Source organism: Engraulis encrasicolus, chromosome 7, assembly GCF_034702125.1.
Source record: "Engraulis encrasicolus isolate BLACKSEA-1 chromosome 7, IST_EnEncr_1.0, whole genome shotgun sequence".
NCBI classification, from domain to species: domain Eukaryota; kingdom Metazoa; phylum Chordata; class Actinopteri; order Clupeiformes; family Engraulidae; genus Engraulis; species Engraulis encrasicolus.
The window spans coordinates 6,996,737-7,013,249 of NC_085863.1; the positions used below are offsets into that span (position 1 = coordinate 6,996,737).

Here is a 16,513-nt window from a genome sequence, read left to right on the forward strand (position 1 = left end):
GCGCACGAAACCACCGGCTCCGTCTAAGAAAGGACTTAAAAATTGGTTGATGGCAGCAGCAGTCCCCGTGATTCTAAGCAAAACCGATTAATTGTTCTTTGTTGCAATGAAGCAGTTTCGACGTCCATGGAAGGTTCAGTACGTAGCCTACAACACTAGCGTTAACTAATGAGGCTTAACGACAGTTGACACATCGCACTCGGCGGTCAGTCAGTCACTCACCTCTTTGGACTCCGGAGTATGCAGCCAGTATGGTCTTCATATTTACGCCACTGCAGCTGAATGTATTAGGATACAAAACTCGTACAGTACAGTTGACTACAGACACACCGCTGTTGCTGCTGCTTGAGGTTGGTTCTCTCTACAGCATCCCCTCTGTTCTCGCTTGGCACTTGGACTGCGAAGCGCAAGTGCGTCGCGCTCACATTTAAGTCCTTCGGGGAGGAGCGAAGAAGGTGCGCGTGTTTGAAATTGCTACACCTTTACTTGACCGCTGCAGCGCTGTTGTTAAATTTAAGAAAATAGGCGCCGCGGTAGAGCGACTGGTAAACAAATATATAAACTGCGAGAGAGGTAGTTTAAACAAAAACAATTGTGGTAGCTATAGGCGCCGAAAGTGACCAGTGTCGCACCCGTGGACTGCACTGCACACTTCCCCGGGGATGGCGAAGTGAGCTTATCTTGGGAAAATATGTGTTTTTAAAGGACCACATGAGGGGTCCACTATCACTGACCAATCGTTTGACCTGGACATACACACCTACTGCAGTAGCAAACAAGAGTGCGGACACTGGCCGGACATACCCACGTTAAAGAACAACAGAAACCATGGCGATTGCGCACTTCTTTTTTTTTTACGAGCATTATATATTGAAAAATAGATTGGATTTTCATATGCAAAACGGCATAGAACCCCAGTGGAATTCGCTTCACTTTATCATTTCAAAGTGACAAAATGTATAACAGCAGAAGAAATGTAAACACTGCTAATAGTTAAATTATTAACTTGTTGGATTGATCAATATTGGGTTTCAAGTTGCCCAACTGTCATACAGGCAAAGCATGGACAGGCCAAGCATGCTATAAATAAATGCCAAACTTCAGGTTTATACAGCCTATTAATAACACTAATTGACATGTTTACACATTTAATTTGTTGATCACATTATGAAGCACCTGTTCATCATCTATTTTTTATTGTATGAGAGTGTAATTGTATATGTGTCTGTTTGTTTCACAAAACAATGTCTGCCTGATTACTATTTGCATTGTGTATTTAGTATTTTAAGAAACTTGTGCTTTTCTCATTTCATGTGCCACTTTGAAGGGTCAGTGCTATATCTGTCTAGCCTTTTTGAGAGTATAGGCCTACCTGATTTTATTTTTATTTTTTTATATGCCTCACCGCATAGCTGGATTAGGTCTGTACATCCACTCATTGCACAGGGTGTGCAGAGCCCCTGTGTGTGTGTGTGTGTGTGTGTGTGTGTGTGTGTGTGTGTGTGTGTGTGTGTGTGTGTGTGTGTGTGTGTGTGTGTGTGTGTGTGTGTGTGTGTGTGTGTGTGTGTCTGAGTGTCTGAGTGTCTGAGTGTGTGTGTGTGTGTGTGTGTGTGTGTGTGTGTGTGTGTGTGTGTGTGTGTGTGTGTGTGTGTGTGTGTGTCTGTGTCTGTGTCTGTGTATGTGTATGTGCGTGCATGCGTATTTGTTTGTGTGGGTGTGTGTGTAAATGCGTGCGTGTGTGTGTGTATGTGTATATGTGTGTGTGTGTGTGTGTGTGTGTGTGTGTGTGTGTGTGTGTGTGTGTTTTTTTGTGCAGATTGTTGAAGCAACAGGGCTAAAAGATTGTATCACTCCTCAGTCTCATAGAAACTGGTAAATCATTCTTCATAGTGTGTAACAACAAGATAGGCTACATCCGTTGTAAAGATCAATCCTTATTTACAGTAAGGTCATTGCAGATAGATCCTCTGTTTTACATGCATATGGACTGATAGGAGTGATTAGTGGAGAGGGCCCAGCCAGATATGGAGTTTCATCCGAAAGCGTTGTAGAGCCTAATAAGGTTCCCAAATTCTCAACTGGACCTCCACTATTGCCATTACACACACACAAAAAAGGGCTCTGCCCAAAACGTTCGTGGGCGAATAAACAAAGAAAAAATCCTTTGCTTCCTTCATTAATTCGTTATGGTTTATGTGGGATTCAGCACCCAGGTAGCTCTTTGAGTGCCATGGACTTGAAAACGAGTCTTTTCAGAATGTATGGCACAGTGCCAAAGACTTGATATCAAGTCAATTGTGTTTTTTTTATGGGGGGTGGGGCCTAACACATTTATCTAGTATGTTTGTTGTTCACATGGACAAAGAACTCAATTTTTTATGGTTCTTAAAAAAATCACTCAAATGTTGAAAAAAGCCTGGCAACCCCCCCGGTCTGAATTTGAAAATGGCTGGCACTCAATGAGTTAAGAACTGTGACAATAATTAGGCAATAGTGTGAGCACCTCTCCTCCACTTTTGACGTGTATTTTACTGTACCATTGCAGAAATATTGAGGTGCATCTGGTCACGGGCAAGTAGCTAGAGTTGGGCATGGCTGTGATACCCAGGGATGGAATACTGCAAGGGCCAACCAGGCTCAGGCCCAGGGGCCCAAGAGGCAAAGGGGCCCGGACGCCTAAGCCTCCGAGCTACAAAAAACCCACTTCATTATTGGTCTATATTTGTGTTCTCTCATTGACCATGGAGTCCTAATTGGTCTCTGGCGATACCCTGACAATCGATTGGCCCAGGTCAAGACCATCAACAGTCCATCAGCCAAACGCCCCAGGGGTTCCCAAACTTAACCAAGCCAAGGCCCCCTTTACATGGGTCGTGCCGCACTACTGTGCACCCCCCACAACCATAGTGTAGACCTGTGAGTCAGTGGCCCACTAGGATATATAAATTCTGCAGCCCCCCTAGTATCCCTTCACGGCCCCCCAGGGGTCCCCGGCCCCCTCTTTGAAAACCACTGCCCTATGCCATGTGGCCAATCCAACCATGTCAATAAGTGCTCCCTGTGCCCTCCCTCGCCAGCCTGCGATGCCATCCTATGTACTTCACCCAAAGAGTTTGGCCCCGCACATAGTCTGGCCCAACCCTCCTAGCTCAGTTCGCACACTGTTTAGCCAATCAGCAAACAGTTGAGAGTGGTGATGCAGAACTCACCCGCAGAGTCCGTTACTCATTGGTTAGGGTAACACGATTCACACTTTTTTCTTGTTATTTTGTATGCTTTTGAAACACTATATCGTAACAGTCATGCTAACAAAGCACAATTTGAATTTTAATTTGAATACAGAAGCAGCACGGCCCTCGGATGGCATGATAAAATATTAATATTCTTGCTTTTATTATTGTTATTATTATTATTTAGAAATGTCTAATTACAAAGAAATAGTAGGCCTATTCAGAAATAAACGTATTAAACACACAACTGTCAATTTCCATAACGTTTTCATCAGTTCTTTATTATATTGTCATGTACCCTTCCCCCTGAGCTCTTGCGAAATGGTGCGGTCCAATCTGGAATCGGGCGAGGCGTTAGGCTCGTTTGTGACGAAGCAGTGCTGCTTTTGCTAAGCAGCAAGCATGCGCAATTTGCCAGTTTGATGCATTGTGGTGATATTGGGTTTTCAAACGCTATGAAATGGTAGGCTAACAAGAAGAATCCTCCAAACGTTGGCTAATACTTTCCCGATGACCATGCTGCCAAAGCATTGCTTCAGGGCTGACAGCATTGCTTGCTTCGTGGGGATTAAGTGAAATCTTAACCACAGATTGGGGGGCAAATAGAGTGAAAGCAATCATCCTTTTGGCCACCGTCTTCACTCAGATGTTGGTAAATTGAATAGCAGACTTGCCTTAGGCCTAGGCCTATTTGTATTTTCAGGTCATAGACTACTGTTTTGGCCCGAATAAGACAGGGTTTTTGTTATAAAAAATAATGCTTTAAAAAGGGGGGGGTCCTCCCATTTTCGCGGACTAGACTAAATAGTGTCACAATCATTTTTGGTAAAACTTTATTTTAGGGATACATCAATTAGTACTAATACATACAATGTCCCTGTAAAAGTAACTTGTAAGGCATGTACCAAGCAAAATCAAAAATTTGTTAGGCATGTATTCGCAAATGTCTTGTTCATGCACAATAAGGGATTTATTACCAAATTAACCTTAGTAAGGACCTAGTAGGCCTTAGCGTTTGCTTAGTGCATGCCTTACAAGTTCCTTATGCAGGCATTAACATTGTATGTATTAGTGCTAATAGATGTATCCTAGGCCTAGGCCTATTATTATTATTATTATTTTGATAACTGAATGATTCGTCCATTAGGCCTATCCTGCACAGCAATGCCACAACAGTCGTGATGGAGGGGTCAAGAGATTGTTTTGTCCAAATGAAATTTGTATAGTAGGCTATCCGCCCGCGTTTCGTGATGAATGTTACATCTATCAACTGTCAATGTCAGCGCGGTGTGGACCGATAGCGCAAGGAGGGGGACAACAGTCAATCGCGACTCGTTGCCCTGCTTTTGTTTGTGTTCGGTTTTGACCCTCTCATCAATAAAGTTTTGGTTCTCTCTGCTCACCCGACAGCATCAGTTGAAACTTCAGTGCGGGAAATGAACGCAGATTTGACAAACAAGTTTTGGATGCTGTCAATGAATTAGGCAGGTATGTTTGCACAGGAGAGCGGTAGGCCTACATTTGGCAAGCGGTGCCTATTTTACAATTAGCCTATCCCTCACAACGATGCAACAACACAGCCTATGGCTAGGGCAAGAGATTGTCTTGTTCATATAAAATCACTAGTTTTACCCTTGATACGAAACGAATGCTTGTCGGACGTCTAAATTAGACTTATGTCAGCGTGGTGCTGATAGACAGCGCACCACAAACTCGTGAATCCGCTGTTGGTCACGTTTGGCCCAAAATTAGAATCTTTCATAAGGCCCAAAATTCCTGCCGGTGCCCCTGACTCCAATTAATTTTAAGTGTAGAGTAAGGTTAAACCATCTCCCACCCTCCACAGACACGGATTCCTCTTAGCTTCCGCCAGACTGATTGACGGAGTCAACTGTCAGCTTTCGCCCAGGCTAGGCCTACTACCCCACATGAAAGGGGTCAGAGAGTTCATCAGGTCTTCATCAGAGAGTGGAAGGAAACAAACGTATCAACAACCCTGTGTACGCAGTGTTATCTGCTGTTATTGTCGTTGACCAGAAGTGTTGGTCAAAATGAGATAATAGTAGCTAATTTCATTAAACCGTCTGTCAAATGTTTGAATACAGAATGGGCCACGATGTGGAATGATGTTTAAAGCAGTGGAGTTTGTGCTGAGACTTTGACACTGTTCAATATGTTGTGCCATCCTAATGCAATTGTCCATCCAGGTTGCTATACACCAGGGGTGGGGAACCTTAGCCTCGCGAGCCATCCTACGTACTTCCGCCAAAGGATTGGCTCCACTACTGTAGTCTGGCCGTGCTTCTCTGTGGAGTGCCTGGAGCAGTAGAGTTTTGATCGCAACACCCCCTCCAGAAAACAGCCAACAATCGAATACGCCCCCCACGTGGGGGCGAAAGGGGGAGGACGCTCGTGACAATGACGTACACATCTGCGCCAGAGCCATTGGTGTACGCTATGTTGTTGTTGAGTAACTGCCAGCGATTGGGTGAGAGGTGTCCAATAATTTCAAACCATAACTGAGTGCAAACTTCCTGCTTCCTACAATCGCTTCAGAGCAAACAAATGCCAGACCATAAATACGAAATGAAATGGTAGTATTATGGGATGGTCAGGACCAGGCTAGGGGAACCTATGTCTCGAGGGCCGTTTGCGGCTGAAATATGACATATTTTGTGATGTTATCTTAGAAAATACATTTGCAATACAATTACGTTAAATTCAGGGGACCTAGAGAAGGTGGGGGTGTGTTAAAGGTGGCTACCTAATAGGCCTAAAGTGCAGGGGGAAATCCTGGTTTATGTTCATAGTTCATAGACATTTATGGCCCTTAGATGAATTTGAAGTTGCCCCTGGAATGAAAAAGGTTTCCCATCCAACAGTAGGCATATACACCAAGTTATTGAGGAAAGGTTGATGTGCAATGTAGCCCGTCAATGGGCCCGTTCACTCTTTGCTGAAGACATTCAGCTACATCATAATCAACTTGCTATGACAATGCAGAGTGTGAAGCGAGCCATTAAGACTCGGTCATTACCATTTTGGTGACAATAATAAGGCTGCAACAGAGGCTATGCATTAAAGCAGGGATGTCAAACTCAGGCACGGGGGCCAAATGTGGCCCCTGGAGCCATTTTATTCGGCCCGCGAGATCATTTCAAATGTGTATTGCAGTTGGCCCACATACACCATTACTGTAGAGTGTAACAAGACTTAAAGATGAGATTTGGTGTGTCACAGGGTGTGCACAGGCCCGCCGACAGGGGGGGACAAAAGGGCTTTTTGGCCCGGGCCCTGGGATAGGGGGGCCCAGAACTGGGCCCTCATTAAGTTTGTGGTTAATGGTTCTTATTAATTTCAAAAATAAGATGGTTTTTGAGAGAGGGAGATTGCGCTATATTTACATTAAATAAATGATGCAGATATTTTGCCTTTCCTGCCCTTAAAAAGGATCAAGAACCCCATCTCCCCCACCCCCAGTGCACAAATGGTTTGGTCGGTCATTACGAAAAAGAAAAAAACGGCTTCAACTTAACGCGGCTCGTGCCAATTTGCCAAGGTGTCTGAAGAAGCAGTCGTTCAAACCTGGAGGGCAGACAATGAAGGATAGGAGAAAAATAGATGAAGACACCAGAAGCCCCAGGATTTCAGTTAAAAGTTCTTCAGATGATGCAGGTACTAACAATAGCAGAGGACACTAACAAAGCAAAAGTTTCCCTTCATAAACACACGCCCTGCACTGCAGCATTCATGTTTAAAATATGACCAGTCACAGAGTCGCATCATTTTATGACCACAGCTTAGTAAAATTGTGTTTCAAATCTGACCATCTGTGACCTTAGCTAGGAATATGCACATTAGCCCCAATCATGGCATGATGATAAGTTGCGTCGCGCGCAAGGAGAGTGCAAGGGAGAACTTTTAAAACTGCGCTATTATGCAACGCTATTTCGCTTAGCGCGTATAAATCCCGCTTAGCGCAAATGCTAACACTTTATCAACCTGTTAACTTTGTGGGGAGAAACAGTGTACATCCGTTTAGCATATACATTTCTGCAACTTGACTTGTTCCCGTGTTTGGCTATTCCTGGTGTGGGAAGACTGACGTCTTTGGTGTGCTGCTCACTTGTTCACTGTCATCACACGCCACTTGAAGTCAGTTTAGCAAACTAGAGCTGATTCGGTCAGCCCATTGAGAGTAAATGGGTCAGGCACGTTTTGATGTGCAAGTCCTCAAATTGCTAAAGTAAATTACACGTACACTTGTGTTATTAATGATGTGAATCCTATTTATGTTGTTTCATTTCTAAATAAATGTTGGCAAAATGCATGGATAATTGGATGGATAGATTATTTACTATGGAATTATTGTATGCGTCATTGATTTATGAGGCTACTTTGACCGCAGAGATACACCAGCGGCGATCTGAGCGAGTCTAGCGACGGAAGTAATTGACTTTGCATTGAGTCGAGAGACAAAAGCGTTTCTGGAGACTAGAGCGATTTGCGCGCCGAGCGCGACAATTTGAAGTTGAAATCTTTTCAACTTTTTATGACGCGGTTCGGCGACAAGCCGCGACAGCCAATGACTGTATAGAGGTCAGTGACCACAGCCAATGGGAATGCTTGAATGCTTTGCCTTCCGCCTGTACGGACATACTCTAGTCTCCTCAGTCTCTCGTATCGCTTGCTGCTACACTCTGTCTCTTGAGTCGCGTCGCCGCTGGTGTATCTCTGCGGTAATACCAATGTCATTTCTTTTATAATGGGTAGGCCTAATAATATATAGCATATCACGTGAGAGTGGTGCGCTTTCAGGCCGAAAGTGTAGTCTGGCCACCTGGTCTCTCTTAAAAAAATGGTGGTTTGGTGGTTGTTTTTTTTTTGTTTTTTTTGTTTGGGGTGGGGGGGGGTTGGGGTAGGAGGAAGGGGGGCCCATTGATTTTTTTTTGTCCCGGGCCCAGCCAAACCTGTCAGCGGCCCTGGGTGTGCAGATACATTTGAACTGCCAAATATGATGGGAAAGGGTGTGTGTGAAATTTAACTATGAGTATGAAGTGCATGTATGCATAATTTTAGTCCAATTTTCAAAATAGTTAAATGTTGAGTTCGGCCCGCGGCTTTGTTCCATGTTTTGATTTTGGCCCTCAGTCAATTTGAGTTTGACACCCCTGCATTAAAGGGTTAATCTTCTGCATTGGGGATGCCGTGGCTCAGTTGGCTAAGGAACTGGCGATTCCGACTCGAGGTCATTTTCCGACCATTCCCTGTCTCTCTCTCTCTCTCCAACTCGTTTCCTGTCACCATCTTCAACCGTCCTGTCACAGAAAAGGCAAAAATGCCCCAAAATAAATAGTTCTTTCATAATGCACGCCGTTCCACCAGAGTCCTTGAAAAGTCATTGCAGTTCTGCCAACAGCAAATTTATAACATGGGCCGGCCACGTCTTAACGGGTTAAAGTGCATTCCAAGTGTTTCGCATTTAGGGTGTCTGATTATTATGATTATGGATTAGACTCATTAAAATGAAACGCTTTGGATGGAAGCCTGTTCAGTGCTGATATGAGATGCCATCAGCAGAGCTGGCCTGGGATGAAAAATCAGTCCGGGAATTTCCAACTAAGACCAGTCCAACAGGCATCTGAGAGAGACAACGAAGACTCACTAGCAACATTTTTAGTCATCTCATATCAGTTATTTTGACCCCAACAGCAAAAAATAACAATATTTAAATCTGACTCGGAGAGGTTTGCTGTAGTGGCATTAGGACTTACACCATTAGCCTACATAAAGTGGAGGGGTCAGGGCAAACTCAACAGTCCACCAGGCAGCGGTGTAGTCTGCTTTTTTATGGTGGGTATACTGTATATTTGAGCATTTTTTGAAGTGGGTATACTGTATATTTGAGCATTTTTTGAAGTGGGTATACTGTATATTTGAGCATTTTTTGAAGTGGGTATACTGTATATAATTGTGCTATTCAAAATAATGGATCAATCAATTTTAAGTGGGTATACTGAAACGCCTGAAATTTAGAAGCGGGTGTACTCCGTATACCCACGTTCTACGTAGACTACACCACTGCCACCGGGCAATAAAATGCCCCGTATGCCTTATGGTCAGTCCAGCCCTGGCCCTCGGTCTCTCTGGTGTATTGGTAGCACGTGCTTCCCTGCAGACACAGACATCAGCCCAGTGGTGGAACAATTGCAAACAGGGCCCCAGGGCAAAACTCTGATAACCCCCCCCATACAGTCTGCCATGGTCATGATAGGACCCCCTTCACCTCCTTCAGATTTCAAGATTACATGATAGGGCCCCCACCATCAATACGGGAGGGCCCTGGGCCCAGGGGCGAATGCCCTGCTCGCCCTGCCCATAGCTCCGCCCCTGTATCAGCCATCGCCAGCTGGAATGAGGAAACCACCTATCCAGTCTAGACTGGCAGCCAGTGCCCTGTGAGGAGCTATTACCAGGGAAGCCAACAGTGGGGGACAAAGGGAACAGTTTTGCCGGGCCCAGGGATAGAGGGGGCCCAGAATCGGATTCTCATTAGATTAGATTAGATTCTTTATATATATATATATATACGTATATATATTTTTAGGGGCTTTTATGCCTTTATTTGAAAGGACAGTCTGAGATGGTGACAAGAAGCGAGTGGGACAGAGAGACGGGGTGGGATCGGGAAATGACCCCGGCCGGACTCGAACCGGGGTCCCCGTGGGCATGCAAGCCCAAATGTGGGGGGCTTAGCGCGCTGCGCCACAGCGGCCCCCAGATTAGATTCTTTATTGTCCCATAGGGATATGTGTTTTCATATCAGACAGTCAGTCCCATCAGGTTCGGCATTACTTAGATATTTGTGGTGCGCACATCTCATTACATTGTATGTATTTGGTGGGTGTGTGTGTGTGTGTGGGAGGTGGGGGGTGGGGGCATGGGGGCCGCTAGGGGGGGGAAAGTGGTACAGATTCTAAGGGCCCTTAAGGGGGCCCAAGCACTGAGAGGGGCCCTTAAGGGGGCCCAAAATTCGAATCTTTCATGGGGCCCAGCATTTCTGGCAGCGCCCCTGGGTGTGGGGGCATTTCATATGACTTTGTCCTGGGCCCAGCCAACGCTGCCAGCGGCCCTGGCTATTACAGTAGGCCGCTCAAGGCCATCCCGTCTATTGGTTAAAGCATCGCCAACTCATATCGCCATTTCAAACCCAGTGACTGCCCTGGCAGACTCACATGTCTGAGCAGCAGATACAGTATGATGAAATCATGTTGCACGCCAGAATAAACTCAAGGCTGGACCTTGTCTCTGGCTGCCATCCAACGCACTCATTGAAATCATGATTCATACATGCACTTATACCTTATCCTTTGAACGCATACACGTTGGTCATTTTATTTAAAGGGACACTGTGTGAGATTTTTAGTTGTTTATTTCCAGAATTCATGCTGCCCATTCACTAATGTTACCTTTTTCATGAATACTTACCACCAGCATCAAATTCTAAGTATTCATTATGACTGGAAAAATTGCACTTTTCATACATGAAAATGGGGATCTTCTCCATGGTCCGCCATTTTGAATTTCCAAAAATAGCCATTTTTAGCTGCAAAAATGACTCTACTTGGACCATACTAGAAAATATTTGTTTAATACTTAGTAAACTTTCATGTAAAGATCAAATTTGGCAATAGGCAGCCCAGTTTCAATGAGCAGCATAGTTGCAGTACCTTTTTTGACCATTTCCTGCACAGTGTCCCTTTAAACTACAGTAGTGGCGATGTGTTGCAAATGTTCACTCTTTTGAATTTTTTTCGCTTGGGGCCCCAACTTACCCTAGAACAGTGATTCTCAAAGTGTGGTCCAGGGACCACTGGTGGTCCGCGACAGAGCTCAGGTGGTCCACAAGGGGATTTCTACTTTTCCAAGACAAGCTAGCATGAGGCTATTTGTAACATTATTACAAAGCTAAACATAGCTGGCATAGCTGACAGGCTTGTAAATATCAATAAAAAGTAAGTGATCTGCATCGAAATTAGCAGTGTCAAATTATCACCCGTGGTCCCTGACCATTTTTGGGGGGACAAAGTGGTCCTTGGTCTGACAAAGTTTGAGGACCACTGCCCTAGAATCGCCTCTGATGGAGATAGCACAGGGGTCCCCAACCTTTCTAGGCCTGAGGGCTACCAAGGGCTAGCCTCGCGAGCCATCCTACGTACTTCCGCCAAAGGATTGGCTCCACTACTGTAGTCTGGCCGTGCTTCTCTGTGGAGTGCCTGGAGCAGTAGAATTTTGATCGCAACGCCCCCCCAGAAAACAGCCAATAATCGAATACGCCCCCCACGTGGAGACGAAAGGGGGAGGACGCTCGTGACAATGACGTACACATCTGCGCCAGAGCCATTGGTCTGCGCTATGTTGTTGTTGAGTAACTGCCAGCGATTGGGTGAGAGGTGTCCAATAATTTCAAACCATAACTGAGTGCAAACTTCCTGCTTACTACAATCGCTTCAGAGCAAACAAATGCCAGACCATAAATACGAAATTAAATGGTAGTATTATGGGATGGTCAGGACCAGGCTACCAAGGGCTACCCGAGGGCTACTTTTGTTCAAAATCCTCTACTGATGTCTTGGCATCATTCTCAAATCATGCTATTATTGAATGATAATTTGTTTATAGGTTGTAAAGAATAAATAATCTCACATTTAAATCAAGAAAAGCATTAACTGTGACTAAAATCTGGTAGTCGTCACTGTTTATTAACATCCTTGGTGGGCACCTCAGAAGCTCCTAGAGGGCTACCTGGCGCCCGCGGGCACCACGTTGGTGACACCTGAGATAGCATAGCGCTGTCCATTGAGCAGGATGCTGCCCTTAGGTCTGTGCATCCCCCTGTGTACCGGGGGAAAGTGTGTGTGTGTGTGTGTGTGTGTGTGTGTGTGTGTGTGTGTGTGTGTGTGTCTGTGAAAGTGTGTGTGTGTGTGTGTGTGTGTGTGTGTGTGTGTGTGTGTGTGTGTGTGCGTGCGTGTGTGTGTGTCTCGGGTGAAAGAAGGCCACGGGGCGTCACTAATGGGCCCAGCCCGCTAATGGGATTACGCAATGCTGTTTATCATTCCACTCACCACCGCTAATGAGATGGGCAAGGTGCAAGCCATATAATAGGGATGCACCCACACACAGACAGACATACATACGCAGACGAATACACACCCACACATGCACCCACACACAGACATACATGCGCAGACGAATACACACACACATAGATATATATATATACACACACACACATACATAAGCAGACGAATACACACACACACATAGATATATATATATATATACACACACACACCCACACATGCACCCACACACAGACATACATGCGCAGACGAATACACACACACACATAGATATATATATATACACACACACACATGCACCCACACACAGACATACATGCGCAGACGAATACACACACACACAGATATATACAAACAAACACAAATGCACGCACATATACGCGAACGCGCGCACACACGCACACACACACATACACACACACACATACACACACCCACAAACACATACACACACAGACGTACACACGTCACATATGTCACAGACGTGTACATACACACATCACATACGTCACAGACACATGTCTACATACACACCCCCACATACGACAAATAAAACATGTGTATCTTCCCTTATGTACACACACCCTCTACGCACGCACGCACGGACACACACACACACACACTCACAGACACACACACACACACACTCACAGACACACACACACACACTCACAGACACACACACACACACACTCACAGACACACACCTATACATATGTGTATTCTCCCTTTACCCCAAAGCAAGCAAGCATGAAATGCACGTACACACACTCCAGCTGGTCGCACCGCTATGCAAACACAACCCCCCCCCTCCCTCTGTCAGACACACATTACCATATATATGCTAAAGTGAAAAATGGGTTGAAAAGTGTCTAATTTGTCTGAATAATTGCTTTAAAATGGAACTTTCGCCTCCATTGAGGGCTAGTTTAAACCGTTACGACCAGGCCTGGGATTTCATAATTTTACGGGCAAGGCCACTTGGCCTTTTGAGTTGTCCAATTTTTAAAGGGCACTATGGCCAAAATGGCAGTCATGCTGATCAGAAATGAAAACTCGGCTCGGTGCACACATGAAATAAAGCAGTGGTTCTGTGAAGATTGAGATCTTCACTGTTTTAAAACACACATTTTATCTGCTTTTCTTTCTGCATATGTTTTTAGATGCTGTTTTAAAACTGTTTATTTTGAACTTGTTTTAACAGTATTTTATTTCTCATATGTACTGCATTTGGTTTTGTGGTTTTAACCTGCTTGTGTAACTGACTTGGGTAATTGAAATTGGTGGTAATTGGATGCAGGTGTGGAGCTGATTGATTGTAACTGTTGAACTGATTGCCACACCACTCACCTGCCTTTAAAAGCTCCTCCCTTTCAGTTGCAAGAGGAGAGACTGTTAGCAAGCAGGAATGTTGTGGTTTCAACTTTGAAGATCAAATTAAAGATCCTAAATACAAGCCTGTTTTACCCTCTGATTTTAAAATGCACAACCGAGAAGGACCATCTTTCTCACATATGGTGGCAGCGGTGGGATAATTTCCTCTAGCTGAGTGGAGGAGCCCACAGAGTTTTAAAGAGTTTTAGAGACACTGTGTTCGATGAGATTGGCCGGTTGGAGACCTGCCTGGACCAGGATCATGGGAGGAGAAGGAGCCCAAGAGAAGCAGCCGATGACCGGACGGAGCTGACTTCGGGGTTCGTGTTTGGAGACTGCTGTGAACCAGGTGAAGCAGTGACTCCAGAATTGCTGTGTCTTGCTGGGGGTGGCCGGAGCCTAAATGAGAGGAGCAGCTTGGTAACCCCCTGTTGCTGTGTTGAGCCTGGAGGGGAGCTGCTGCCATGCCTGGCGATGACAGTGGAGGACCAGGGGCCTCATTTATCATCAGTTCGTAGAATGTCTTCTAAAGTGTGTCTTACGAGTGAAATTTAGAATGTTCGCAAGTACAGAAAAATCGGGATTTATGAAACGTGCGTTGGCTGTTCCTGCGCACACGTCTGCATGATAAATCCCACACCTTCCAAATCACTGTGCACGCACGCATTCGGGGTAATTTGCATCCCGAAACGCCTCCAAGTAACCATATATGGTATTAAAATATATTCAAATGCCATGTGAATTCGAAGGCGCCACCCTGTTTGGACACACATGAACACACGCGGACACACGCGCCAGTCGAAGCGCTGGCGGGAAGTGTGGAGATAGAAACATTTCCGCAGCAGAAGTGGAGGTGCTTTCGACAGGAGGAGGACAGTGTTTCAAAATAAGTAAAAGAAGGAGACACACATGGACGAAAACACTGTAAAATAGCACACTGTCATACTCCATTGTCATTCAAAGCAAACTGTACCTTGCACGGTCAATATTATTTGCAATTTCGTGTTTCTTCCACTCGCACGCATGGTCTGAGGTGTGCGTAGATTTAGGCACATTTCTACGTTCAAGTACACGTTCATAAATCCCATACTTTGCTCAGGAATGATCGCACGCACGCTTTACGCACAGATCTGTACCTAAGAACGCTTGATAAATGAGGCCCCAGGACTTCCAAGAAAGGACCAGTCTGCAGCCGGAGAGATGGCAGCTGCGTTGAGGCCCCGGAATCTGCCAGGTGTGCAGAGGGCAAGCAGTGAATGCAGGTGGTCAGGGAGCCTGGAGAGTGCCTCAGTTGGGGCAATGCACTGGTGCGAGTGCAGCTCAAGAAGGACAATGATCCTGGTGGTTATGATGGACAGTGTTCTAAACTCTTTTAAAACATGATGTTATTTTGTGCAAGCTTTTTAGAAGGGGAGGGTAATGTGAAGATTGAGATCTTCACTGTTTTAAAACACACATTTTATCTGCTTTTCTTTCTGCATATGTTTTTAGATGCTGTTTTAAAACTGTTTATTTTGAACTTGTTTTAACAGTATTTTATTTCTCATATGTACTGCATTTGGTTTTGTGGTTTTAACCTGCTTGTGTAACTGACTTGGGTAATTGAAATTGGTGGTAATTGGATGCAGGTGTGGAGCTGATTGATTGTAACTGTTGAACTGATTGCCACACCACTCACCTGCCTTTAAAAGCTCCTCCCTTTCAGTTGCAAGAGGAGAGACTGTTAGCAAGCAGGAATGTTGTGGTTTCAACTTTGAAGATCAAATTAAAGATCCTAAATACAAGCCTGTTTTACCCTCTGATTTTAAAATGCACAACCGAGAAGGACCATCTTTCTCACAGGTTCCCAAACTTGTTTCTTTGCGCACCCCCTTGTACATTTCAATGTGGTTCGCGCACCCCCTAATCAAATGTTTTGGTGTACTTATGGGCACTCAAATATGGCTTCACTGCACAAGTCATTGTACGTTATGCAGAGTAATTTAGGGAATCCTCATTTTCCAATAGACCTCAATATTCCTAAAGCATACAATTCACCATACAATTAAAAACTACTTCATTTTCTTTCAATCTGTATAGAAACACATATCCGCCATTGCTCAATTCAGCTCGCGCACCCCCTTGTGGCAGGCCACGCACCCCCAGGGGTGCACGCACCCCAGTTTGGGAAACCCTGAAATAAAGCATCGTATTGGAGAAACAGTTGGTTGACAACAAATAAAGACCTTTTGGATTGATAGAGGACTTCTACGCGAGTTTGTCGATGTATGGCATTATGCATACATTTGTTTCTGCTGACCAGAAAGAGAAACACAACGGTGGAATTACATGGAGAAATACTGATTATTTTTCATTGTATATGGATTAAGCCTGAACGGTTTCCCTGGACATTTCCACAAAACCATTTTCCAGACGCCCAAAAGGTAAATAATGAGTTCATGACTTTATTTAAGCGTACATAACTTAAACAAATTTAAAAAGCTATGTTTTGACAGGACGTCACTTACATTGTAAGTGAAAGGCAGTTGCTATGCTATGCTAGCTATGCTAGTTCTGGCCAGCAACAGCAGTGGAGATTAGGGCTGTAACGATATTGTATCGAACCGAGAGATCGTGATACACAGAGTCACGATACTGTATCGTGATACAAGGAGGCAGTATCGTGATACGCCCTTTCAAAGTTTTGATACCCATTAGTCCAGAAAACAACCTAATGATTTGATGTAATAGTGTTTCCAAACTTCAATTGAGATACATTTCAGAAAT

At 44.7% G+C, this 16,513-nt stretch overlaps 1 protein-coding gene across 1 annotated transcript in view; it reads right to left on the minus strand.

Moving 5' to 3' along the window:
• The window catches only part of dgat2 (diacylglycerol O-acyltransferase 2), a 24,132-nt gene extending 23,464 nt beyond the window's left edge, over positions 1–668 (minus strand). The window contains exon 1 of the mRNA XM_063202751.1: positions 223–668. Within this exon, the coding sequence (XP_063058821.1) occupies positions 223–262 (40 nt within the window). The 5' untranslated portion in view covers positions 263–668. The remainder of the gene's footprint in view (positions 1–222) is intronic.
• Between the last annotated feature and the right edge of the window lie 15,845 nt (positions 669–16,513).